Source organism: Muscardinus avellanarius (genome assembly GCF_963383645.1).
Source record: "Muscardinus avellanarius genome assembly, chromosome: 6".
NCBI lineage: Eukaryota > Metazoa > Chordata > Mammalia > Rodentia > Gliridae > Muscardinus > Muscardinus avellanarius.
The window spans coordinates 94288362-94315817 of NC_137791.1; the positions used below are offsets into that span (position 1 = coordinate 94288362).

Consider the following 27456-nt stretch of genomic DNA (forward strand, 5'->3'; position numbering starts at 1 on the left):
TGGGGATGTAACTCTGAGGTAGAATGCCCCTGGGTTAGATTCCCAGTACCACACAGAGGAAAGAAAGAAAAAGAAAGGAAGAGGAGAGAGAGAGAAGTCTGTGTCCGTGTGCGTGTGCGCGCGTGCGCACGCGTGTGTGTGTGTGTGTGTGTGTGTGTGTGTGTGTGTGTATTGTCCTTTCTTCTTGAACCTTCCTTCTTAACAGGCATCGGCATCTCCCTAAATGGTTTCAGACTTTGCAGGAATTGGGAGGATGGACAAAGCATGAACATCAAGGTAAAACCAGACACCTAATGTCTACCAGGCGTTTTGCAAGGAGCTGGGGCTAAACCTAAAAAACACAAGGGAGGTGGTCTGTCCGGCCGACTGGAGCCCCAGGGAAGGAGAGGTCCCACAGACTGGACTGGCGAGGCCGAGAACGGCTTCCCAGGGAGGGTGGGGAAGGGGTGTCCCGGGCGAATGCTCTCGAGAGAGTCGCCACTACCAATTCGAAGTCTCAGATCTCAGATGCTTCGGACATCATGGTTTGCCATCCCTCTCCTGCCCCCACCCAAATCCTTCCAGCGGAGGGAGTAGACGTGCATTATTTCCATTCTCCTCTCCTCTATCCCAGAGCAAAACCGCGCGTCGCCCTGAGTCAGATCCTCGGGCAGGGCAGCCCCCGCGGTGGGGCGGGGGCGGCGGCGGGTCGGAGTGACGCGCGAGGGTGGCCGGGGGCGGCGGGCGGCGAGGTGACGCTGGCTGGGCCCTGGCGTCGCCCCAGCCCACGTGTGCGTGAGATTTAAAAGTTGGTGGCGCCCTGGGCGGTCAGTTTGGGGGCCCAGCCCGGCGAGCTGCGCGCCCGGGACGCGAAGGCACCGCCAGGGAACCGGGCGAGGCGCCCGCGCTGCGCCGCAAGGTCCGGACCCCGAGGCGCTGAGATGCTGCGAGCAGGGAGCCGCCCCCGGCCGCCCCCCGGACAGCGGGTCCCGACGCCCCCGCCCCTCCTGCTGCTGCTGCTGCTCGCCTGCTGCGCGGACACCTGCCGAGGTAGGCACCGCCCGCTCCTCCCCAGCCGCTCCGCGCCTCTGTGCCCGCCGCTCTGGGCTCCTGGCTTCCAGGGTCTACCTTTCCCTCGTGCAGTGCGACTCCCGGGCTCTGGTCCTTGGCGACCAGGAGCCTGCATGCGGCGCTGGTGCGGTGGAGTCCAGGAACCTGGCCGAGGTCCCCAGGGGCAGAGCAGACTATGGGTGTCGGAGACTTGAGCGACGGGATTTCGAGCCCGAGGCCCATGGATAACCGGAGTCAAAATAGAAAAAAACTTCAGAACCCACCCCTTTTCGTTGCAATGATTGGAGAAATCTGTGGTTCAAGCGAAACAAGAGTTTGAGACTTCTCCTGCTGAGGTGGGGTGCTCGGGGTGCTTCTCCTGCTGAGGTGGGGTGCGCTCAGCCTCCCCAGCGAGGAAGAGTTCGTGTTCCGTTGGGGTAATCCTGGAAAGTGGACCAGGCCACATTCTGGCCAATTAGAAGGGGCAGGGGGCGGGGAAGGGGCTTTAGGTCCTACCGGTTTTTAGATACCAGATCAAGAGGAATAAAGACCTTCTCACCACCCGAAGTTAGAGACGCAAGGGTGCTGGAAGGGCTTTTACCCAGTGCACAGCGAAGGCAGGTGTGATGTGAGACCGTAAGGATTCCTGAGCTTGGCCTAGAGGAGAGGATGGGTCAGGAGGGGGTCTTCCGTCCCTTCCAGAGCAGAGATTACTTCCCCAGTTGGGGGTGGGGGAGGACTACCATTCATCCCTGAGCTCTGGGGGCCCCTTCAGTGCCACCCCTGCCCTGCTACGGCCACGAAGGTTTTAGGTTGGCCCCAGGTCCTCTTCGCTTCCCTCTGCTCTCCCATCTGTGAGATAAAGGTGGGCCGGCACTTTATTTTTCAAAACGTAAAGGACTCAAATCAAAACTGCAGAGACCCATGCCCAGCCCTCATTTGGAGATGGGGAAACAGGCTATGATTCCTTTCCTAATCTGTTGTTGTTGCTGCCCCCCCCCCCCCCCGTTTCTTTGTTTTGATTTTCTCCTTTCCTGGGGCACTGGGGGAGAGAGTGCTTCCTGACTTGGAAAACAAGGTAGTTTGGCTAAGTGACCAGGCACTAATAGATTTTCACCTTCTCCACGTAGCCAGTAGTGATGAGACATGATTTATGCAAGGTAAATATTCATCCTTTCCTATTTGAAATTTGTTTTTGGGGAAAAAAATAGGATGATAATCTTTACCTTCCTAAGGAAGCAGATCCTTGCAGTTTTAAAAGTTGCCTTGCTATGTAAAGAAGATGTGCTTTTCACACATGCTACCTACTGTATACTTGCAATAATTTTTGCATCCCTTGGAGATAACTGCCTTAGGGAGTGGGCAGTTCAGGCTGATAGTTTCTGAAAAGATGAGTCAGGTTTTATTTTTAAAAAAAACAATCTTTTGGGCAACCAATCATCTCATAAATACCTTCAATATTTTTCCAGTAAAAGGATGAGACACCCTTTTACTACCTAGGATGTGTTCTTAATAAAAGAAATGAATTTTATTTCTCTAAAATATAATGGAAAGGGGAGAGAGTGAATATACAATGTGATCTGCTTTGGTCCTAATTCCCTAAAGATGGTACTTGGTGGGGAGATAGCGAGCAAAACTTAGAGATAGTCTATCAAAATAAATCACTATGCAAATGTAACCAGATGTATCTAAGAACAATGAAACAAATGCCACAAAGCAGAACGAAAAAGGTCAAAAAATTCAGCATCCTGAACAAAAATGAATATGCAGTAGCAATGAGATGAGAGGGCTGGCCACAGATCGGGTAGCTGGAAACAGTTGTTCAGATTACATTATTAAAAGAAGGAAATTTCCTGTAAGTGTAAGACAGGTTGGATATCTGCAGCAATCACTTGATTATGGTGTGACAATGATAATAAGTTATCAAATGTCCAAGATTAAAGAGTGTCTTTTCCTTCCCAGGTCCCTGCTCATTGACTGATTCTCAGCATTCAGCCAATAGTAACAATTTAGCTGGGCATGGTGGTCCATGCCTGAAATCCTAGTACGTGGGAGGCTGAGAGAGGAGGATTGCAGGTTCAAGGCCAGCTTCAGCAATGGCAAGACTCTCAGAATCTAGTGAGATGCTGTTTCACAGTAAAAAATAAATAAATAAATAAAAAGGGCTGAGGTTGTAGCTCAGTGGTAGAATGTCACTGGGTTCAATCCCTAGTACCTGTCTCTTCTCTCTCTCTCTCTCTCTCTCTCTCTCTCTCTCTCTCTCTCTCTCTCTCACACACACACACACACACACACACACACACACTGATCTTTTCTAATTCTGCAATAAAGTACCAGAAAAGGAAATAGAGGCTTGGCATCATTTTTAGAAAAATCAGGTCTGTTTTTATAATATAGAAGGTTAGTGGCCCTGTGAAAACAAGGAAAGTGACCTAAGTCCTGCCTTTTGAAGTAGTGTATAAGCCCACATCCAAGGTGATGGGGTTTGATTGTGTCCCCAAAGGCTGATGTGTTGTTGGAAACATGATTCCCAGCGTGAAAGTGTAGAGGCTGTGGTACCTTTAAAAGGTGAGGTTTAGTGGGAGGTGGTTAGGTCATTGGGGTATAACCTTTGGAAAGGATTAAAATAGTTCTTGTGGCATCCCATGTTCCCAAGAGAGTAAGTTGCTATAAATAGAGTGAGACCGGCTCCTTTCTCCTCTCTCTGGCATCCTCTATCACCATGTTATCCCATGTGCTCTCATCTGCCATGAGACCCTCACCGGAGACAGAACTGACCTGACTATAAACTTTTAGCTTCCAAAACTGTAAGCTAGTTAAACCTATTTCCTTTACATATTACCCAATCTCAGGAATTTTGTCAAAATAATGAAAGATAGACTAATATACAAGGTACCTTGGGAGGGAAAATCACATCAACTCTATTTTAATAGACAAAGGAAGCCAGGCGTGGTGACGCAAGCTTGTGATCCCAGCATTCAGGAGGCTGAGACAGGTGGATCACAGTTCCTGGACAGCCTCAGCTACTTAGTGAGATCCTTTGCTACTCAGTGAGACCCTGCTTCAAAATAAATAATAAAAAAAAAAAATAGGGCTGGGAGTATAGGAGTATAGCTCGGAGATAGAATGCCCCTGTGTTCCACCCCCAGTACCACCACCAAAAAAAAAAAAAAAAAAAAGACAAAGGAAAAAACATTCTCCCTTATGTTTGGGTTTAGTCACAGAATATTAGTGGTTTTCTATAAATTATAGAAAAATATTTTTATGTTGAATTCTATATCCATCTTACCTTAAGATTGTATTTACATATTCTGTGGAAGAGCCACAACATACTCCTTTTCTTATTTTATAGAAGTGTTTGGGACTAAATTAGTCATAATGGCAATTTGTAAGTGGCTCACAAAAGTTTGGAACTTGGAAGACATGAGACTCCTAATGGTGTTGGTGAGGTGGTCTGACTCAATGCCATGCAGGTGAGGGGGAAGCTTCAGTTTTTCCTGGGGGCACAGAGGATGACAGAATGGTCAGAAGTATAAGAAAACAAATTGTATTCTTAGAGGAGTAAATAAGGCAACCTAACTGAGGGGGTGGGAGGGGGAAGAAGAAAACTCTCTGAAGCACAGGATGTACTTAAACAAACATACCCATGTCAGCCACTAAGTCAAGCATGGGAAGGAGGGATGGGGAGGGAATGGGATGGGGGTTGGGTAGGGGCTAACTGGGTGCATGTATGTCTACACAAGTTTTTTTTTTTATCCCATTATGATGTATGAATACAATGCACCAATAAAAAATGTAAAAATTCGCCAGGCGTGGTGGCGCACGCTTGTAATCCCCGCGCTTGGGAGGCCGAGACAGGAGGATCGCGCAAGTTCGAAGCCAGCCGCGCTGGCTTAAGAGACCCTGTTTCCAAATAGAAATATAAAAAATAGGTCTGGGAGTGTACCTTGTAGGTAAAAGGGCTTCCAGGAACCCCAGTGCCACCAGAAAAAAAAAAAAAAAAAAAAAAAAACCTCAACTGCTCAAAAAATAATTGTATTCTTTAAGCCGAAATGCCCTGTCAAATAGAGTCTTGTAGAAACATCTATAGGTACTTCACATAAATATTCGAAAAGTATAGCTTTATCCCTTCCTAAAAACAGAGTAATTTGATTTACCAGACAACTGTGACTTTAGGATATATGTTTCTGGCAGGATGAAAAACTTATAATTGAGAATGTGTAAGATTGTTTACTTTGAGTACTTTTTCTATATTAAAAGATCTAGCTAAGCTTGGTGGCACACACCTGTAAATCCAGTACTAGGGAAGGCTGAGACAGGAGGATCCTGTCTTTTATCTTTCAAGATAAAAAATGAAATAGGATTGAGGACATAACTCAGAGGTAGAACGCTCCTGAGTTCAATCCCTAGTACCCCCCCATACTACCCAATATAGTCACTAGGGACTATATGACCTCTCCATGTTATTTCTATTCTTAGATACTTCAAGAAATATAGTTAGTTATTGTTATAAATATTATTAGAACTTAAATGAAATAATAGTTAAAAACTTATGAAAGCCAGATGTGGTGTGCATGCTTGTAATACCAGTAATTGGGAGGCTGAGACAGGAGGATTGTAGGTTTTCATCCAGCCTCAGCTACTTAGTGAGGCTCTGTCTCAAAATAAAGAATAAAAATAGGACTGGGAGTGTATCTCAGAGATGGAATGCCCCTAAATTCAATCCCCAATTTAAAAAAATCTTATGAGAACTCTAAGTAAGACAAGTACAAAATGGTAAAATTAGGGGAAGAATAAAACCTGTCAAGAACTGGAGTCAGCCAGTCTTTGTTTGAAATCTTCCTCTTCTACGTGTCTAGATGGCTTAGGCAAATTACTCAATACTTTTGTCAGTTTCCTTTTCTCAAAGTGGGAATTATAATAATATCTATCTTGAAAGGTTGGTATGAAAATTAAAGGATGTGATACATTTGAAATGCTAGCATAGTGTCTGGCATCTAGTAAATGCTTAAACAGTGTTAATATATGTGTATATATATACATATACACTATATATAGATACATATATAAATATACATATACATACACCTATATATCTACCTAGACATATAGATATATGTAGATATATGTAGATACATCTATATCTATCCTATATAAATAGATATATCTAGATCTAGATAGATTGTGTGTGTGTGTGTGTGTGTGTGTGTGTGTGTGTGTGATACTGAGGATTGAACCCAGGAACATTCTACCCTCAAGCTATATCCCCGGCTCTTTCTACTTTTTGTTTTTGAAAAAGGGTCCTTAGATTGCTGAGAGTCTTACTATGTTGCTCAGGTTGTCCTCCAACCTGTGATCCTCCTATCTCAGCTTCTCAAGCACTGGGACTCCATGCCCATCCTCTTATAGTTTTTTTTTAAGTCATTTTATTTTATTTTATTTTATTTTATTTTAATTGGTGCATTGTAATCATATATCACATTGGAATACAAGACTTGAGAGGATATACAAGCACACATCATCCCATTAGCCCTCATCCACTCCCCATCCCATTCCCTCCCCCTCCCTCGATCCCATGCTTGTTTGGTTATTAATTTTGATACATTTGTTTATGTGCCTCCTGCATTATAAAGAGGCTCCATCCTCCCCTATTCCATACCCTCTGATGGTCACCTTAATTGCTTCGCTATAAGGCCCTTTCTATAACTCGACCTCTTCCTTGTTGCCCCTTTCCTCCTAGTTATTGCTGATTAGGGGAAGCATCTGGTTTTTATTTTCTGCGATATTTCTTTGTGCATGCCGCGTTGCAAGTACCGATCCCACTCTTGACTATTTTATTTTATTTTTAATGCTGGGAATTGAACCCAGAGGCAGTCTACTTTCAAAATAGACTCCTGGCTATCTTGAAAGTAGACTATAGTTGTCAAATATTCTGGGTTCAGTCTCCAGTACAAAAAAATATGTTTTTTTAACTACAGGATGTTCTGTCTTAGTAAAGATAAATGTATACATATAAGACAATAAATTCTAATTATATTTAAATATCAATAAAAATGAAAGCATTGAAATATTTGTAATATGCATGGTATAAATTAGAAAATTAAACCTATGGAGAAAATAATACTTTTAAGGTTTAAGGTAGGTAACATTTTTGTTTCAATAATAATTAAAGGACCTAACAAATAATTCTATTTAAAAAGATCTTTATTGTCATATAATTTATATACCATAAAATTCACCTGTTTTTAGTATACAATTGAGTGATATTTTAGTACTTTCACCTGTTTTAAGTATACGAGTGATATTTTAGTAGACCTAAAGAGTTGTTCAGCTATCATCACAAAGAAATTTTAGAGTGATTCCCTCACCCCAGAAAATTAGTTACATACATTTCAGTCAATTGCTAATTCCACTCAGCCCCATGCAATCACTAATCTTTTTTTTTTTCTTTTTCTTTTTCTTTTTTTTTTTTTCAGAACTGAGCATTGAGCCTAGGGGCACTCTACACCACAGCCCTATTTTTTTATATTATTAATTTAAAACAGGTCTCACTGAATTGCAGAGGGCCTCACTAAGTAGCTGAAGCTGGCTTCAAACCTGAGATCCTTCTGTCTCTGCCTCCCAAGTACTGAGATTAGAAAGGTGCTCAACAATGCCCTGCTAAGTACTAATCATATCATTATAGCTAGAACCTTTCTGGTCATTTCATGTAAAGGAAATCAAACATTTTTAGCTTCTTATAAATAGCTTATTTGACTTAGCATAATGTTTCTGGGTTTCATCCATGTTGTAGTATATATCATTAGTTCATTCCTTTCTCATGGCCAATGAGTACTGCACTGTGTAGATGCACTACATTTTATCTGTTCCCCAGTTGGTGGACATTTGGATTGTGTACTAGTATTGATAATGCTATTGTGAACATTTGTGTACAAGTTTTTATGTAGACAAAGAAGCAATTAATTCTTGATAATAATATAATATTGTTAAGGTTTATTTGATAATTATGTTTTCTTATGTTAGGTTGAAAGCTAAACTATCTAGTTAAATTAGGTAGCTAGTGATGTACAGTGAAAAATGAGACAGAGCATCTGAAAAAGAATTATACATGGATATTTAATTTTAAAAGAAGTACTATAAAATTAACACATGAATGTAACTTTATTTTTAGGTGCCCCAATAGTAACTCAAGAATTACAGCTGGAACAAGAACTACAATTGTGGAATGAGGTAAAGGATTTTTCTTACACAAATTAGTAGAAACATTACTCTTTAAAATTATCATGGTAAATGAAATCATGTAATTGAACTTTGAGACAACTCTGATTTTAGCAGTATTCTGATGTAAAAGAATTATTATTTTTATTAAATAAAGAAAAGAAAGCCAGGCATAGTGGTGCATACATACCTGTATTCCCAGTACTTAGGAGGCTGAGACAGAAAAATATAATGTTCATGCCCAACCTCAGTAATTTAGCAAGACTCTGTTTCAAAATAAAAAATAGAAAAGAGATCTGAGGCGCAATGCACTTGGGTTTAATCCCAAGCACCCCCTCCCAAACAAGATCTGAAAAATGAAAGGAAACAAACATTATGGAAATGTTAAAGTAAGAAGAGAGAAACATATCATAAAAGTAGGAAAATAAAATGTCATAAAAATATGTTTTATGTTGAGCCGGGCGTGGTGGCACACGCTTGTAATCCCCGCGCTTGGGAGGCTGAGATAGGAGGATCGCACAGGTTCAAAGTCAGCCTCAACTACTTAGTGAGGCTCTCAGCAACTTAGTGAGACCCTGTTTCCAAATAAAATATAAAATAGGTCTTGGAGTATAGCCCGGAGGTAGAAAGCCTCTGGGTTCCACCCCCAGTACCACCAAAAAAATTTTTTTAGAAAAATATGTTTTATGTCATAAAATATGTCATAAAATAAAAATATGTCATAAAAACTATAACAAATGCACATGTAATAAAGAACAGCACTTAAAAGGCAGAGATTCTCTAATTAGATTGTTTTTTTAAAGATTCAGAAATAATTATAAGAGTACACTTGGAACAAGCTGGGCATGGTGGCACATGCTTGTAATTCCAGTACTTCGGAGTCTGAGACAGGAATATCACAGGTTTGAGGCCATCCTCAGCAACTTAGAGGGATCCTGTTTTAAAACAAAAAAATAAAATAGGACTGAGGGTATAGTTCAGCTGTAGAACACCCCTGGATTCAATCCCTAGTAACACACACACACACACACACACACACACACACACACACAGAGGGGGAAAACAGTAACAATGGCTATGTATAAAACAATGAAAACTTATCTGCCTAGAAAATATGAACTAAAAGAAAATTGGAATAGCAGTGCTAATATCCAATAAAACAGAATTCAAATTAATGAGCCATTAACTGATAAATAGGAATCTTATATTCTGATAAAAGCATAATAAGCTGGGTGTGGTGGTGTATACCTGTAATCCCAGTACTTGGGAAGCTACAACAGTAGGATTGTAGGTTTGAGGCTAGCCTCAACAACTTTGTGAGACCCTCAGGAACTTAGTGAGACCCTTTCTCAAAATACAAAGTAAGTTAGGGCTGTAGTGTAGCTCAAAGGTGGAATATTTCTGGGTTCAGCTTCCAGTACAAAAAAAAAAAAAAAGAATAACAGACAAGAAGGTACAGCCATTATTAACATATACTATATAACTATGTATGTTAATACTATATAACAACTCAAAATTGTTTTAACAGGCAAATCAACACTGTTAGTTGGGAACGTGTGTGTGTGTGTGTGTGTGTGTGTGTGTGTGTGTGTGTGCGTGCGCATGTGTTCCTAGGGATTGAACCCAGGGGCATTCTACCTCTGAGCTACACTGCCAGCCTTATTTTATTTTTATTTTAAAACAGGGTCTTGCTAGGTTAATGAGAGTCTCATCACTTGCTGAGACCATCCTCAAGCCTATGATTCTGTTTCAGCCTCCCAAGTACTCCCAAGCACCACAATGCTCACCTCTCAAAAACTGTTAATGTAGATAACACGAGTGAATATATCAGACTTAATTATGCAACTGATCAATTTTAACTATTAGGAATATTTTTAAAACATATACTATTGTGCATATTCTATGTAATATAATTGGAACACTAAAAAGGACATGTATTAGAACAAAGAGAAAGATTCAGATATTACTAAGGATCTATTCTAAAGGGTTTAGAAGTATAGTGAAATAACATAAACAATTAACTTAAATACCCCATCTATTTGGAAGATAAGTAGCACCTTGTTAAATAACCCCAGACTGAAAATGAAATTCTAAAATTCTTAGAATTGAATGACAAAAACATTGCAAGTCATAATGAGTAGATTATAGCTAAAAAACAGCAGCTAGAGAGAAATTTTATCTCACTATTAAATCAATCTCACGCCTCAGTTGGGATAACTCTGAGACATGTTCTATGGTGTCTTCCAGAGTTCCCCAGAGAGATTGCGCCCCAGTTTCTGTGGTAGTCTGCTCAGTAATATACCCTTTATTTAATTTCTTTTCTTCTCTCTTTTGCTTCTCCATTCTTCTACCAGTGTTTCATGGGTTAGCTCCCAAATGCTATACTTGTATTCATACCCTTATCTCAATGTCTATTTCTGGGAGAAACCCAAGGTAAGACAGAAATCTATACACACATAAATTTAACATATGGCAAAAGTAACACAACATCAGTGTAGTAAGATAAGATTGGCAAGTGAAGACTGAGAAATTGGTTCACTGTATGAAGAAATATAAAACTAACACACTGTACAATCATGAGATCCATGTGGATAAAAAAAATCCAAATATAGTTAATGGGGAAAATATTGTAGGACCGTGTCCTAAGCAGCTAGGATCAGGGAAAGACTTCTTAAATAAAATTTCAGATATAAATCATAACACCAAAAACATGATGAATTGAATTACATTTGGAGTAAATATTCTTTAAAACAGGGTGTGGTGGTATATACTATAACCCCAGTGCTTGGGAAGCTGAGACAGAAGGATTGAAAATTTGAGGCCAGACTCAGCAACTTAGCAAGACCCTTAGAAGCTTAGCAAGATCTTGTTTGGAAATTTAAAAAATAAAAAAGGGCTGGGGATGTAGCTCAGAGGTAGAATGCCCTTGGGTTCAATCCAAGAAGGAGGAAGGGAGGCGAGGGAGAGATGAAGAGAGCTCTTTCAACAGAGGTCTTTGGAGAAAGGTAAGAACTTTTGAAAGAAGATACTGACAGTGTCTAAAACTGATAATGGTTTGCTTTTCTAAAATATCTAAAAATCACCAACAAATCAAGTAGATAAAATAAGAATCCCACTTACAAATAGTCAAAGATGAGAACAATTTACAAAAGAGGAAGCCCAGAAGCCCAACAACCGTCCAAAGAGATGTTCAAATGCATTAGTAATAAGAAAATGAAAATGAGAACAATACAGTGTCACTTCCCACCTGTTAGACTGAAAAAAAATAGAAACCTGGTTGATGGCAAATGTCAGTATGGGTGTGGTGTATACTAACCATCACACATTGCTGGTGCTAATGTCAATGGGTGGAACCATCTGGAAAGTGACCTACATAGCCCATGGTCCAGGATTTCCCCTTGTGGGTATAGAGGCCAAAGATACTCTCCAAATGCCGAGAAGATGGCAGTTGTGCAAGGAGGTTGGTTGTAGCTTAGCTGCTAATGAAAATAATCTAAGGGAACCCAGCTATCCATCACTCGGGAGTAAATATTAATGTAGGATAGATACATATTATAAAGTACTGAGCCTCAGTTAGAAGCAGCATACTAGATGTACAGCCAGCACCATGGATAGATCCCAAAGGTTAGTGTTAAGGGGTGGGGGAGTAAGGAAAAACACATCCATGCAGACAAAACAGATTTTATAAGAACATAGACAAATGGAGGATGCACATCAAATGAATTAAAAGAGTTTCCCATGGAAGGATGGAATAGTGGTAGGGGACCAACATATCAAAATAATAAATGAATAAATAATAAAATAAGACTAGTGATGATCAATGAGCATACCCTTTTTTCCTACCCCAACTCCAACAAAATATACACGAGAAGAAAAAAGATAGGTAATAAGTGCTAGGAACTAGACTGTCTCTAACAGTACAGAAATTCAACTCTGCCCTGGTGGAGAAATACAAATCAAAATCAAGAATAATTGAGACAACAGACAATAATATATTATACAGAACCTTTTGTTTTTGCTCAAAATCATCTGTTTATATGAAAAAATCTTTGGAAAAATATTTTAGATGATAACTCTGAAAGGAGACTCTTAAAGAGTTGAGAAAGTACTATGAAATATTTTATACAAAAAGGTATTAGAGGAAGTTAAGATGCTAAGAACACAGTTAATTTTTCTGCTGGAGGTTGTAAAAAATATAGCACTATTCAGATATACTTTTCTGACATTTAAGAGACCAAACATTTTTCAAGTAGATTCACCAGTGGTCTACACCACGTTCTCAAAAGCAGTCAGTGGCACTTGAAGGCATTAGAGCCGTAAGCTGAGTAACATGAAGAAATGCTGACCCAAATGGAGAGTGGGGAGCAACGTTGCTGTACTGCCAGAGAAACAAGAACAAAGACTGGAAATCTTTGCAGTGACCTCCTAATTTGATTAATTAGGATATTTTAAAACCTCATGCTTTTATTCTAACAATGTTGATTCAGTGATTAATATTGAGGGTCCAGAATTCTCTGTGCTTGGACACAAGCCACTTCACATAGATGGGCAGCCTGGTTTATACATAGATGACATCCCCCTCGAGTGTGGTGTCTTCAGATACCTCTGCTTTGTGAAAATTTCAGGAGGAACCACTTCCTCCTCTCTTATGAAAGACCATAATTTCAGAGGCAATGGACTAAGCACTGGTCCAAATTCAGAACTTAAAAAGCCATCATTTTCACTTTGCCCTGTCAGTTGACGACTGATTTGTTTGTTTGTTTATTTATTTATTTATTTATTTATTTATTTATTTATTTATGCGGTACTGGGGACACAGCCCAGGGGCATTCTACCTCTGAGAGACACCCCAGCCCTATTTTTTATTCTTTATTTTTTGAAACAGGGTCTCACTGAGTTGCGGAGGGCCTCACTAAGTAGCTGAGGCTGTCCACTAACCATAATCCTCCGGTCTCCGCCTGCCAATGCTGGAATTAAAAGTGTGAGCCACCAAGCCCAGCTCTTTTTTTTATTTTTATTTTTTTACAAATTTAACCTAATTAAATTTTTATTGAACATTTTTGTGTATATGGTACTGGAATTGAACCCAATGGCATTCTACCTCTGAGCTACACCCCAGTTCTATTTTATTTATTTATTTTGGAAATAGGGTCTCATTAAGTTGCTGAGGACCTTGTAAATTGCTGAGGCTGGTCTTGAACCTGCAATTCTCCCATCTCATTCTCCCAATTAAAGTGGTCATAGGCATGTGCCTTTATTTATTATTATTAATAAATAATATTTATTATTATTATTCTTAGCTTTATTCTGGCCAATACAGCCCTTGCCTCAAGACATTTATCACTGTGTATGTGCATGTACATGTGTGTGCATGCGTGTGTGTGTATGTGCATTCCTGAATTCATGACTCTGGGTTTGCATGCTGTGGAAGAGAGAGCAGGTGTGTAGGCACAAGGGATAAGTGTAATATCCAAATATCCTCCAAATATTTTTATATACAGAGAAGATGACAAGTTCCATGAAGGTAAAAGACCTAAGCTTATTTTCTTTCCGTAATGTCTCATACATTTGTTATTTTTATTTATTTTTTGCCAGTCTGGGAATGGAGGCATTTGACCTCCAAGCTACACCCCTCAGCCCTATTTTTTTTTTATTCTTTATTTTGAAAGAGGGTCTCACTAAGTTGCTGAGGGCCTCACTGAGTAGTTGAGGCTGTCTCAGCCTCCCGAATGCTGGGATTACCAGCGTGAACCACCACGCCCAGCTACACTTGTTATTTTCTAAATTAGAGAATCATATATCTTAGGAGATGGTTAACTTGAAAGCAATAAGAAGCTGAGAAGTTAAGACTGAAAAGTATAATACCTTCCCCCTCAGTTTGATGTAAGAATACAAATTAATCAATAGCGGATTCTGGGGCTGAAGGGGCATAAACAGGACTCAACCTAAGTCGTTTCTGACATACAAGAATCAGTGCCACCTTTTTCAGTCCCATTAAAATGGCCACCAAAGACATAAATGCCATAAACAACTTCAGAAATCCGCCTTAGTGCTTCACTTCTCAGCACAGCCTTTTTTATGGTTAGTATAAACCTCTTGTGCTATAGTCTCTAAAATTGTCTCTCTAGCATGAAGACGAAAACAGAGCATTGCTGTCTGTAGTTCAGGAATCATTCATTATAAAACAGAACTCTTGTAATACTGATTTCATGGTAGAGAACTAGTGGTTTGCATATGTAGTCTTAAAGGTCTTTCCCATTTGCTATGCGTCATGCAATTATCATGTAGAAGTTAGGTGGTATTAGATTCCTGTGTAACTAGGAACTGCATAGCAGTTCTTAATTTTGAGGCTATTCTTTAGTCACTTCTCATATTTCTCAGGCTGAAAATTTCTTGCACTTGATGTTTAAGGCATCTTTATATTATCTTATGATCCCAATCATCAATTATCAGGGCTGTATATGCCTGTGACTGGAAGTAAATTTGGGCAAATCCCAATTTCAAGACCTATTTTATAAAAGATCTCCCTGAACACACTGGGGATCGAACCACGGGGCATTCTTCCTCTCAGCTACACCTCCAACCCCTTCTTCTTCTTCTTCTTCTTCTTCTTATTATTATTATTATTATTATTATTATTATTATTATTATATTTCTTTAGTGGTACTTGGATGGAACCCTTCTACCTCCAGGCTACACTCCCAGACCTATTTTATATTTCTATTTGGAAACAGGATCTCTTAAACTAGCGAGGGGCTTCGAACCTGCGCGATCCTCCTGTCTCCGCCTCCCAAATGAGGGGATTACAAGTGTGCATCACCAAGCCCGGCCCTTTTCTTATTTTTAAATTTAAAACAGGGTCTCAATAAGTGGTTGAGGATCTCGCTAAATTGCTGAGGCTTGGTTCAAACCTGTGATTCTCCTTTCTTGGCCTCTCAAATCCTGGGATTACAGAGGGTGCGCCACCATGCAGGGTTCTCATAGAGTTTTAAGGGTTCTTTCATATGCAGAGTCCTAAGCTATTGCAGAACTTTGATTACTGTTGTGTAGGTGATTGAACTTTATAAAAATCTTTGTGATTCTTTTGCTCTTTTCTGTTTCCAGGATGTAACTGACATTTTTATTTTCTACAGGTAGATGATGCTTGCTCATCCTTTCTGTCCAAGGATTCCCAGACTCAGGTAATTTCAGTGAGAGGTGTTTCATAATAATGTAGGCATCTGCATGGTATGTTGAAATTCTCCATTTCTCTTTGGACCTTTTTGGACTCACCAAAATATGTCAACATAGTAGATATTATTACATCATCTGCAGATAGTAATCAGTACTCTGGGCTTGTGTTTCAAAACGCTTGGGTTTTTATCTCTAAATAATAGATTTTTAGATAATATACAAGCATTTTGAAAATTATAGGATATCAAATTAAAATGCTAATTTCAGAATCAAATTCTGTGTTAAATTAATAGTACTCAATCTGTATTTGAGAACTAATATCCTGTCACCCAACTGAGTTTGAAACCTACTGATAAACTCATGCATCAGGCTTGTGGAAATCAGAGCATCATTATGGTAAGTGAAAAGTCAGTTTGAACAGTGCTTTAGATCTGGTGCCAAGTGTGTCTTCCCTCAGACTTAAGCCTGCCTACAAGTCTCAGAGAGTAGCTCTGGGCCTCCAGACAGTCAGGCTCTCAGCCACAGAGCAGGCAGCGCACAAGCACAGCTGGCCACAGCCCTGGCTCCTCAGATGGAAGGCTAAGCTGCGCATGCCCACCTTCCCCCTCCCAGTGCACTCCTCTTCCCACGAGGTACAAGACGGTTGCAGAGAGAGGCCAGGAGTGCTAGTCCAGCCCATCTACATGGAAACACAAGGAATGGTAAATAAGGGGCTTCTCCCTGAGTTGCCTTACTGGTGCTCTGCCTCTCCTGCGGATCCATGTCTGATTGCAAGGGAGCAGAGGGAGCCCCTCTTGCCTTTTTGAGGCAGTACCACCAGAAGGACAGAGGCTAGTGTGTGTGTGATGCATATTCCCTGGACTGACCACCGGGCCCAGGCTGTCATTCACACAGTCCTCCCAGACAGTTGTCCTGAGGCATGGGGGAACAGCCCTGTGTACTGCTACATTTTGCCCTCTGACCCAGTCCCCCTGGCAGCAGAGGATCACCTGCAGGAAGTTGGAGGCACTGGGTGGTAAAGCAAGACTGGGATCACAGATTATCTTTTCTTGAACCCAGAGGCACTCTACCACTGAGCTATAATCCCCATCCACTTTGATTTTTTATTTTGAGACATGGTCTCCCTAAGTTACTGAGGCTGACCTTGAACTTGAGATCCTCCTGCCTCAGCCTAACCCAGACATAAGTGGTGACATTCTTAGAAGACTTTTATTGGTGCATTGTAATTATATATTATACGTAATTTTAAAGTAATACAAACATACATATACGTGTCACTTGGTGTATTTTATTCTGCTTCCTACCCAGTTTCCCCTCTTCCGAGTTCCCCTTCTCTTTTCTCAAGGTATATATGATACCTTCATATATGGGCGTAGCATTATTTAATCTGTCTCCTACATCAGTCCTCCTTTTTCCCTCTCAATCTCTCTTCCCCAATCCCCCTGCACTCACTAGATGACATTTTAAACAGCATTTCAAATCATTCAAAGACTATTGACAGATGTATAACATGAGATGATATTAGCACATAAGCTTTTGTGTTATATTTAAAATTCAGGAACATCTTCAGAATCCTTTTTATATCTGCAGAACCAGGAGGATGAATTTCAAAGCCCTCATTTAAACCTCATCAAGAGAAAAACTTTTACTGGATTTCAGTTCTATGTACCTTTTAAGAAGAGCTTGGTTAAATTTACTATTTGGGTCTTTTACATTTATAATGCAAATTATAATCCACTTTGATACATTTTTAAACATTATTACTTTTTCACAGTAGCTATTATTCTATTATTTATGTGATTATCTGGATAGTGCTTTCAAAACATTTTTGACAAATAGAAAATAAAGGCTCTTTAAGGTCTATAAATAAATAACAAACTATTGAAAACTTCAAAAATGAAAAATCCTGAAATGTTGAGAATAATGGCTTCTTATAAAGAGGAGCTAAAAACAATACATTTGTTTTGAATTTTCTCAAAGCTCAATCTTCTTGCCAAGCCTCATCTTGCCTAAAATCTGTTATCTAAGGTGAAACAACTTATATATGTAAATTTATTCTTCTTCCAGTTGAGATGCATTTTTGACAGATGACATGACCAAATATTATTTATTTATTTATTTATTGCTTTATGTCTTGCAGCTTTTCTATATGGGCCATAAGAGATGTTTCAGGATTTTATTTCCAAAATTTTTTTGGGGGGAGGAACTCAAAAGGGACCAAGAAAGAGAGGATGAATCATTCTGAGCACACTCTGCCCTCATTCAGCTCCCATTATGCAGGCTGGGGTAACTCAGTAGCAGAGTGAGCACTTGCCTAAGATGTGTGAGCCCTCCCCCCAAAAAGAGCCCAGCCTGATGTCACATGCCTGTAATCCCAGCACCTAGGAGCCTGAGACAGGAGGATTGCAGGTTTGAGGCCAGCCTTTTCAACTTAGATCCTATGTCAAAAGAAAAAATAAAATAGGGCTGGGCTGGTGTAGCTCTGAGGTAGAATTTCCCTGGGTTTAATTCCTATCCCTGCCCAACACACACACACACACACACACACACACACACACACACACACACGGCAACTCTCAACTAACTAGGTTTAACAAGTTATATGCACAGTACAAGACTATCTATAGGTCAGGCCCTGCTCTACCAATAACTAACCTTTTGTAGCACTGGACAAATAATCTTATAGAACCTCACTTTTTCTATATATTGAATAACAATTCCTGTTCTGTGTACCATACCCTTTTATTTTTAAGGAAAAATTGAGTTATGTATATGAAATCATGTTTTAATTTACTGAAATGCTCTATAAACATGAGCCATTTCATGGTATTAGTAAATGCCCCAACCATTTGCATGGCAGGCAAACAAATAGAACAAAAGCAGGGCTCCTGGGCTGAGAAGGCTGCACAGAGATAGTGTCGTGACTCCAGCTGTGTCTAACCACACCAGCCTCATTGGGTGTGCAGAGTTGTTGAAAGGTAGGAAGAGCTGGGCGTGGTGGCGCACGCTTGTAATCCCCGTGCTTGGGAGGCAGAGACAGGAGGATCACACAGGTTCGAAGCCAGCCACGTGCGCTGGCTTAGGAGACCCTGTTTCCAAATAAAAATGTAAAAATAGGTCTGGGAGTGTAGCCCGGAGGTAGAAGGGCTTCCAGGAACCCCAGTACCACCAAAAAAAAAAAAAAAAAAGGGTAGGAAGAGTGCTGTCCCCGAACTACCTTTGCACATGTCCTCTAATTTACCAGGGACTGCAGCCAAACATCAAGGCTAAGGACTCTGCCTACCTTTAATCCTTTCAGGAACTCCCTGGCGTGATGTCATCCCTGATTTCTGACTGAAGAAACTTAAGGTTAGAGCGATTAGGTAACCAGCCCTTGGTAACACAGCTAATGAGGAGTAGGGATGGAATCTGCACTGCTGTAGAGTTGCAGACTGCTCACCCCCATAGCTCACACTTCCAACCACTGATTGGACAGCCTCCGGTGTCCCTGCACTTCACCTCCAAAATGCATTTAGTAGGTAGTCACTGTCGGTGCTGCTGCTGTGCTAGATCCTGTGCAGTGCAGGTTTTGCCCCTGCTTGTCCATCTGTGCTTCTCCTTACCACACCCAGCTGCCTGCTAACCACAAGGAGCCCTGCCCTACTTCTGAGCGCAAATGCTTTGACAAACCTGATCCTGGAGAGTGCAGTCAGCAACCTGGAAGGGTGGTACTCAAATTGAGGGCACCACGCATGGCTTCTTCTCTTCTGGTGCCCATTGTTTGGGAGCAATTGCAGGATTTTCAAATTAGCCGTAATGAGTAATATGCAGGAAGGCTCACAGCTTTGGCATGTCGGTGCACTTGCTACAAGCTGGGGAAAACTAATCCCTTTCTGGCACTGCCCTGGTTACTCTTGGTCATAGACTTTCAGAGTATCTTAGCCAGTACCCAAGAACTAGGTAACTGGACCACAGTGGAAGCCTTAATCAGTATATACATAGGTGTGTGTGTGTGTGTGTGTGTGTGTGTGTGTGTGTGTGTGTGTTGGTTAGACAAAAGGTTTTACTTTTTTTGTGTGTGTGGTACTGGGGATGGAACCCAGGGGCATTCTACCTCTGAGCTACACCGCCCAGCCCTATTTTTTAGTCTTTTTATTTTGAAACAGGGTCTCACTGAGTTGCAAAGGGCCTCACTAAGTAGCTGAGGCTGTCCACAAACTGCGATCCTCCCGTCTCAGCCTCCCGAATGCTGGGATTACAAGTGTGTGCCACCACGCCCGACTAAAAAAAGGTTTTACTTTTAACTGCCAAGTTTTTGTTAGGAGACACATCAAAGGGTTCCAACAGAGTTTCAGTGATCCACAAGAAGCATTCTTTCCTGGGTAGCTGGAATCTCCTCACATTCTGAGTTACATCTTCTATGCCATTACTGTGCAAGCAGAAGCATAGTCCTTGTATCTTCTCGTTTTCATTAGGCCCCCACTGAACTGAAGAAGCTTTGCTCTTTGGTGATGGGGATTCTACCAAAGCCTCAGGTAAGGGTGAAACCATTGCTTTGTTTGTCGTCAAAACATTGCCTAAAAAACATTTCTTGGACTTCTCCTGAAAGAAAATATGTCAAGAGGAGCTTGAAATGGCTATATTGATTTTGAAATAAGGAACAAAAACTTCAGTTTCTCTGGTATCTGATAAATTAGGGTCATATTAATGGAGTTTAGAATCATCTAAGTGGGAAATCTTATGTTTCCATCAAGTATAAAATAGGTTCCAGCCTGATGGAAGAAATTTGCTGTCATATTGGTTTTATTTTTCTCTCTGACTCATGCTACAGTTAGAGACCAGATGCATCTTTCTAAGCTGTGAAATATGTGTTATGGTTCGAAGGTTAGGACATTATACTTTGCTAGAGAGTGAGACATTAAGAATCCTAAATTACACGCCGGGCGTGGTGGCACACACTTGTAATCCCCGCGCTTGGGAGGCGGAGACAGGAGGATCGCGCAGGTTCGAAGCCAGCTGTGCTGGCGTAAGAGACCCTGTTTCAAAAATATAAAATAGGTCTGGGAGTGTAGCCCGGAGGAAGAAGGGCTTCCAGGAACCCCGGTACCACCAAAAAAAAAAAAAAAAAAAGAATCCTAAATTAGGGGCTGGGGGACTAGCTCAGTGGTACAGGCTCTTGCATAGCATGTGTAAAGCCCTGGATTTGACCACCACACTACAAAAAAAAAAAACTATATTCTCGATGTTAGTTTGAAAATTATATTCTTACATTTGTATTTTGGTTGCTTATTTAAGTATTTAATTTGGGGGGAAGAATATTTTGTCCTAAGTGAAGATACGTACAAACTTAGCATAAGCACCATACCTCATTTTCTATTCTTTACCTTACAAAAAGCTTGAACTTATTTTAAGACTACCCTATTAAAGATAAAATTCTTGCACTTAGAGTTAATTTTTTTTAGTAATTCTAGTTTAACCTGTGGCCATTGGTACACGTATTATAACTTTCATACCTTCCATACACAATCATTTAAAGAAACTTTGGTAGTGTGAAATCAAAAGTATTTTCTTTTTTATATATATTGATTTCTTTGTATTGGTGCATTGTAGTCATACATCTCAATGTGGAACAAGATGGTGGAGACATACATACACACATCTCCCAATTAGCCCTTACCCAGTTCCCACCCCATTCACTCTCCCTCCCTCTTTCTCGTGTTTGGCTTAGTGACTGACATTAACATGTTTGTTATGTATATCATGTGTATTAGAGAATTTCCCTCTTCACCCTTCCCATCCCCTCAGTTAGGATGCCTTATTTGCTCATCTATACTATCTCCTTCTTCGTCTAGAGTTCCTCCTATGACCCATTTTCTCCCTAGCTTCCACATATTAGGGAGAGCATCTGATTTCTTATTTTTTGTGATTGACTAATCTCACTTAACATAATGTTCTCCAGTTCTATTTCCCTATAAATGATGTAATTGTGTTTTATCACTGAGTAAAATTCCATTGTGTATATAACCCATAATTTTGTAATGCATTTATTTGTTGATGGACATCTTGGCTGGTTCCATATTTTGGCAATGATGAATTGTGCAGCTATGAAAATAGATATGCATGCATTAGTTTGGTATCCTTTCTTTTGGGTAGATACTCAGCAGTGGTATTGCTGGATCATATGGTAAGTTCTTTCCCATTCTTCTAAGGATCCTACATACTGTTTTCCAAAGTGGTTGCACTAAATTGCAATCCCACCAACAAGGTATTAGAGTTTCCACTTCTCCGCATCCCTCACCAACATTTGTTGTTGTGTTTTTAATGATTGCCATTCTAGTTGGAGTTAGGTGGAATCATCTCGGGGTAGTTTTGATTTCCATCTCTCTGATTACTAGTGATGTTGAATTTTTTTCATGCATTTATTGTCCATTTGAATTTCTTCCTTCAGGAAGCATCTATTTAGTTCACTTGCCCATTTTTTGATTGGGTTATTTGTTTTCTTAGCACTGAGTTTCTTGAGTTCTCTGTATATTCTAGATATTCGTCCTCTATCTGAGGAGTAGTTGGAAAAAATCTTCTCCCACTCTGTTGGCTCTCAGCTGAGGTTCTTGATAGTTACCTTTGCTGTACAGAAGATCTATGCAGACACCGAGTGCCACCGGCACCTTTCCTGCTTCAAGCCCGGTTCTCTGAGTCTTTCTCAGTCTATGCAGATGGCCAGTATCATGGGGATAGTGGTAAGCATAAGTCACCCTCTACACTTTCCATAGATGTGGAGTCTCGGTCTCTCCCTGCCTCCATAGGTGGTGGCTGCCTCTGGGACCAAACTCAATGTAAGAGGCTCTGTTCTTCACAGCGAGGGCTGGGTTGTTCTGACTTTTCTCTGTTCACCATGATTGGGTGGTCTATGGTGATCCCAGAGATCCTACTAGTTGGAACTAGCGTTCATCATAGGTCTCCCTGCCACACTTTTCACTGATACAGAGCCTGAGTATGTCTGAGCCTCTGCTATGTCCAACAGCAGACTCCATCTCCACCTTCACAGGGTTGAACCGCAAGGTCTCAGATCCAGGACCTTGGCTGCATGAGTCTCTGGAGTTTCCGCGCTGGTCGTTCTCCCACGGATACAGCAGCTTCACTTATGGTGTTGTTGAGCACCACTCTGGATCTCTGGAGGGCGTGGTGAGCTTGGCTGCCACTGCTGCAAGTTGTAGCTGGTGTTTGGCAGAAGGAACTGATGGCTTACAGTTCTGACGATCTGCAGCTGCTTCCTACAAGTCCTTGGTTGTTTTCCTGTTCATCTCTGGAGTCAAATACAGTGAAGCAAGATGGTCCTGCTTAGTGTCCATGGCCGCAACACGGGCAGGTTTCATTTCTGCTCTCTGATCCGTCTTCTAGCTTCTTTTTCCTGCTGCCTTTTACTTATTGTGTTCTTTTTATAGTTATGGTGTTTTCTGGCTTTTGTAAGATTGCTGTTTTTAAGGCAATGGAGATCAGTGTCAGCAGGACTGGCATATGCTGCTTCCCTCAGTTACCATCTTCCCGGGAGTCCATAAGTATTTTCGAAAATATTAGATATAACTGTATATTCATCTGTTGTTTCTAGTGCTGAAATTTTCCAAAAAGCTTAATGTACTTTTTAAAAATTAGGATAAAACTACTAGTATGCTTATCCATCATCTTCCTTTTGCATTAAAAGCAAGTCAGGAGCCAGGCATGGTGATGCATGCCTGCAATCCTAGTACTTTGGAGACTGAGACAAGAAGATCTCAAGTTCAAGGTCAACCTCAGCAATTCAGTGTGACTCTCTTTCAAAATAAAAAATAAGAAAGCCTGAAAATGTAGCTCAGAGGTAGAATGCTTTTGGGTTCAATCTACAGTCCTCCCCTCCCCAATACACATACACACACTGAAAAGCAAGTAAGCACAAGAAAGAATAATTAAAAAGAAATAATATGATGGTTAAAACACAGATTTTTGGCGCCAGGCGTGTGGCGCACACTTGTAATCCCCGCACTTGAGAGGCGCAGACAGAAGGATTGCGCAGGTTCAAAGCCAGCTGTGCTGGCTTAAGAGACCCTGTTTCCAAATATATATATAAAAAATAGGTCTGGGAGTGTAGCCAGGAGGTAGAAGGGCTTCCAGGAACCCCAGTACCACACACACACAAAAAAACCCCACACAGATTATTGTAGGGAGAGAAGAGTATAGAAAAGTGTGTGGGAGGAATAAAACACAATTTATAATCTTATAATTTGCTGAAAACAATTACAAATATTTTATATCATTTTCTTAGTGCTTTCCCCTGGATATTTTATTGTTTGATTATAATTTCCTGTCCCAGCACTGCTGAACATTTAAGATGTTTCCAACTTTTTACTTTTTTGAATAATCATAGTAAGGACTGTTGTTCATGTCTTTATTTATAAACAATATTTAATTTTCCATTTATTTTTAGAGTAATTGATACTTAACCAACTTAGTATTAGATTTATATGTAACACATATGCTTTTAAAATTATATGATATAACTAATATATTATAAATTTATATCATAATTTTAAAATAGATAACATAATGTATCTTTTTAATAGGATCAAGAGAAAAAAGATAACACTAAGAGGGTAAGGTTATTTTTATACATATATATTAAAATAATTTTAAAAACTATTAATCTTTTACAGTCTAACTTACTGCTTTTTTTTAAACAGTTCTTATTTCATTATTCGAAGACACGAAAGTTGGGCAATTCAAATGTTGTGGTAAGTTGTAGGACTACTTATTAGTAATCACTAGCGTTTTTAAAAAGAAAACATATGTTCTTGTGGTTTATTATACCAAGATCAAAATTAAGATTTTTTACTTTAAAAGTTTATGTGTGGGTGAACAATGGAAATCAATACTGAATATACATTTATTTTATATCGATAACTACATGCACATTAAATTCATTTGTTTATTCAGCAGTTATATTCACTGAATATATATTATTTGCCAAGAACAATTCTAAGTACTATAAGTATAGCAGGAAATAAAACAAAATTTTAAAAAGGTCATTGCCCTCCTGGAATTTACATCCTAAGGAGAAAAAAAAAGGCAAGTAAGTAATGGCAGTTCACATGAGGGGAAATAGTTGTATTCAAAGCTTTTAAAGAATTACTTTAAGTGACTATCAAACATATAATTAAATATAACTAGAATCTCCTCTTCTATTCCTAAGATCCTAATTCCTTATCAATAATTATGCATTTAATGTCAGCATTTACTCTAAAATTAGCAAGAGACCAGTAACTTGAATTTGTTCACTTCAAACTTGTGTGGTTTTAATGGTAGTTTTGCTTTTTTTTATGCTACCTGGGACTGGGGTGAACAGTGAAAAAGTACTTGCTTAGCATAAGTGAGGCCCTAGATTTTATCCCCAGAAAAAAAAGAAGGAAGGAAAGAAGGAAGGAAGGAAGGAAGGGAATCAACTTACTTTGGTATTTCAATCTAGAATACTTAGTAATTATTGGCTCTAATATTCTTTCAAAGCTTGTGATTTGATACCATAAACCAGTTAGGGAATGAGAAGCATAGCGTATTTTAAACATGTGTGCACCTGTGGAAACGTAACTGTCAAATTAAACTCGGTATTAAATGCTTATCACGTGGAATATCCTTACATATGAGGAGTTGAGAGATTAGTCCAATTGTACACCTAAGGCAAGCTGAATTCATCAGCAGACAAGACAAGCATTTTATAAGGTTTAAAGTAATCCATTTGGTAAATGGATTTAATATTAGGAAGAAGGCTCAACTCCACCTATTTTTAAAAACAGCAGCCCTCTTAGGCAGCTCCGTCTCGAGCGCTTTCACCTTCTGCTTGCCAGCTTTGTATTTTGAGAAAGCGTATCTCAGTCACAGTTTCCACTCTCAATAACACATTGTCATTCTCGAGCCCCTGTTGTCTTGCTCCGTGTTTCAGTTTTAAATATGAAATGTAAGTAGGTTACTAGATGTACGGATAGTATAATCTTCTATGAACTGTGTTCATAATGGAAAAATGACACAAGTTGGTTTCATCTGGACCAAATTATTTTAATTAAGTCTAGAAGCAACAGATGGCTTTGTGTCTCCCAAAAGATGTGGTGAGGAGTTTTACTTGCAGGCAGCTGGGGCCCTCAGGAAAGTGCTTCTTCAAATAATAATAAAAAAATATCTTAGCCAGGGCCACCAACTTGGATCCCATCTCCTGGTTTATTCACCCCACTTCTTTGACGTGCTCACAAAGGGCTGTCTTTGATAACATCTTTAATTTCCTTTTTTTGTTACTGTTGTTTTCTGTTTCGGTTTGGTTTGGGTTTTATTGATATGGGGCAAGTGTACTGAGGGGGGGGGGAATCCTCCAGAGGAAACCGTGCTTCTGTGTGATGCTGAGAAGCCCTGTGCTCATCACGTGTGCTCGTGTCCTCCTAGTCCTCTGTCGTGCATCCGCTGCTGCAGCTCGTCCCTCGACTGCATGAGAGAAGAATGAAGAGGTTCAAAGTGGACGTATGTAACGCCAACTGCATGCTTGCTTTGCCACTTTGTGTGGGCAGCCCTTTCCGCAAATTCCTAGTATCCTAGTGTACAGGATCTCTTCTCAGGACGAGCCCCGCATGAGTGTGGTGAATTCATCATGTAGGAGCACCCGTGTGCAGAGGTGTTCTCCTACGAGGGAAGAAAATTGTTCAGCCCCTCTCCCACTCTGTGCACCATCACTTCTAACTCAAGCTCTGTTACAGCAAGGAAAGCTGGGATTATTCCCCTTTTCATGACCCTCCCAGTGGGAAAACTTGTTCTTGGATTAAGAAAGAACCCTGCGGGGTGTTTAGGCTTTAGGTAGGACTAGGAGAACAAGTAGAGGACCATTTACTGTCCTTTATAGCCAAGTTGACAGACAGCTAGGATGTTACACTTTTTGTCTGTGTGTTAAAGTGTTAGTATGAGTAAGGATTTTGAAATATAAAAATCACCAAATACATGTAGATATTTAATTTTCCATAGTTAACACAAATATGACCTAAACTCAGTACCTATGTATCAGATGACTATATAACAGAATTCACAATTCTAAGCTTGAACCTGTAGAGTTTATTTATTTGTGGTACCAGGGATGGAACCCAGAGGAATTCTACCACTAAACTATTTTATTTTTTATTTTGAAACAGGGTCTCACTAAGTTGCTGAGGGTTTGGCTAAGTTTCTGAGGTTGGCCATAACCTGTGATCCTCCTGTCTCAGCCTTTCATATACTGGGATTAGAGGCATGCACCACCATACTTGCCTTGGAGTTTTGGTTACTGAAGAAGACTTCTAATGTTTTCAGTGCCCAAAGTGTCTAGTTTATTAACTTGTGTGTGTGTGTGTGTGTGTGTGTGTGTGTGTGTGTGTTGTTTGTGTGTTACTAGGGATTGACCCCGGAAGCATTCTACCTCTGAGCTATACCCCCAGCACTATTCTATTTTTTATTTTGAAACAGGGTCTCAGTAAGTTGCTGAGGGCATTGCTAAATAGCCGAGGCTGGCCTCAAACCTTCAATCCTCTAGCTTCCACCTCCCAAATACTGGGATTGCAGATGTAAGCCATGAGACCTGGCTTGGAGTTTTTAATTGCTATTGAAGAAGAATCCTAATGCTTTTCAATGCTGAAAGTTTCTGAGTAATATTTTTAAGCCTTACATTGTTGAAGCTTGCTATAATTTTTAGTCTTATCTCATTTTATTCTATTGCGAATTCTACTGGGACTTACACAAGTGCTATTATCCCAATCTACAAAAGGGAAAACAATTTAGAGTAAAGAAGTTTCCCAAGGTCAGACTAGTAAAAGAAATTACAGTAGTCTCCAGACTCTAGGCAAATAGTTTTTGACTGTGATGTTCTCTTTATAGTTTAATCTTGAATACTTTTGTTATTTTTATCATTGAATTATATACTTTATCACTAAACATTGAATCTGAATCAAATGTTCCCTTAATTTCACTAGCATGTTTATTTTACTGTTGTTAAAGTACTACCCACAGTCTTCAAAATGCATATAG

The 27456-nt window shown here is 40.1% G+C and overlaps 1 protein-coding gene across 1 annotated transcript in view; it reads left to right on the forward strand.

Annotated features, from left to right (window-relative positions):
• Nucleotides 1-920: 920 nt before the first annotated feature.
• The window catches only part of NMU (neuromedin U), a gene marked incomplete at both ends in the record, with an annotated part of 30665 nt that continues 4129 nt past the window's right edge, over nucleotides 921-27456 (forward strand). Inside the window, 7 exons of the mRNA XM_080697065.1 lie at nucleotides 921-1029; nucleotides 8201-8259; nucleotides 15381-15428; nucleotides 19875-19934; nucleotides 23994-24023; nucleotides 24111-24161; nucleotides 25855-25929. Coding sequence (XP_080553191.1) covers nucleotides 921-1029; nucleotides 8201-8259; nucleotides 15381-15428; nucleotides 19875-19934; nucleotides 23994-24023; nucleotides 24111-24161; nucleotides 25855-25929 — 432 coding nt within the window. The remainder of the gene's footprint in view (nucleotides 1030-8200; nucleotides 8260-15380; nucleotides 15429-19874; nucleotides 19935-23993; nucleotides 24024-24110; nucleotides 24162-25854; nucleotides 25930-27456) is intronic.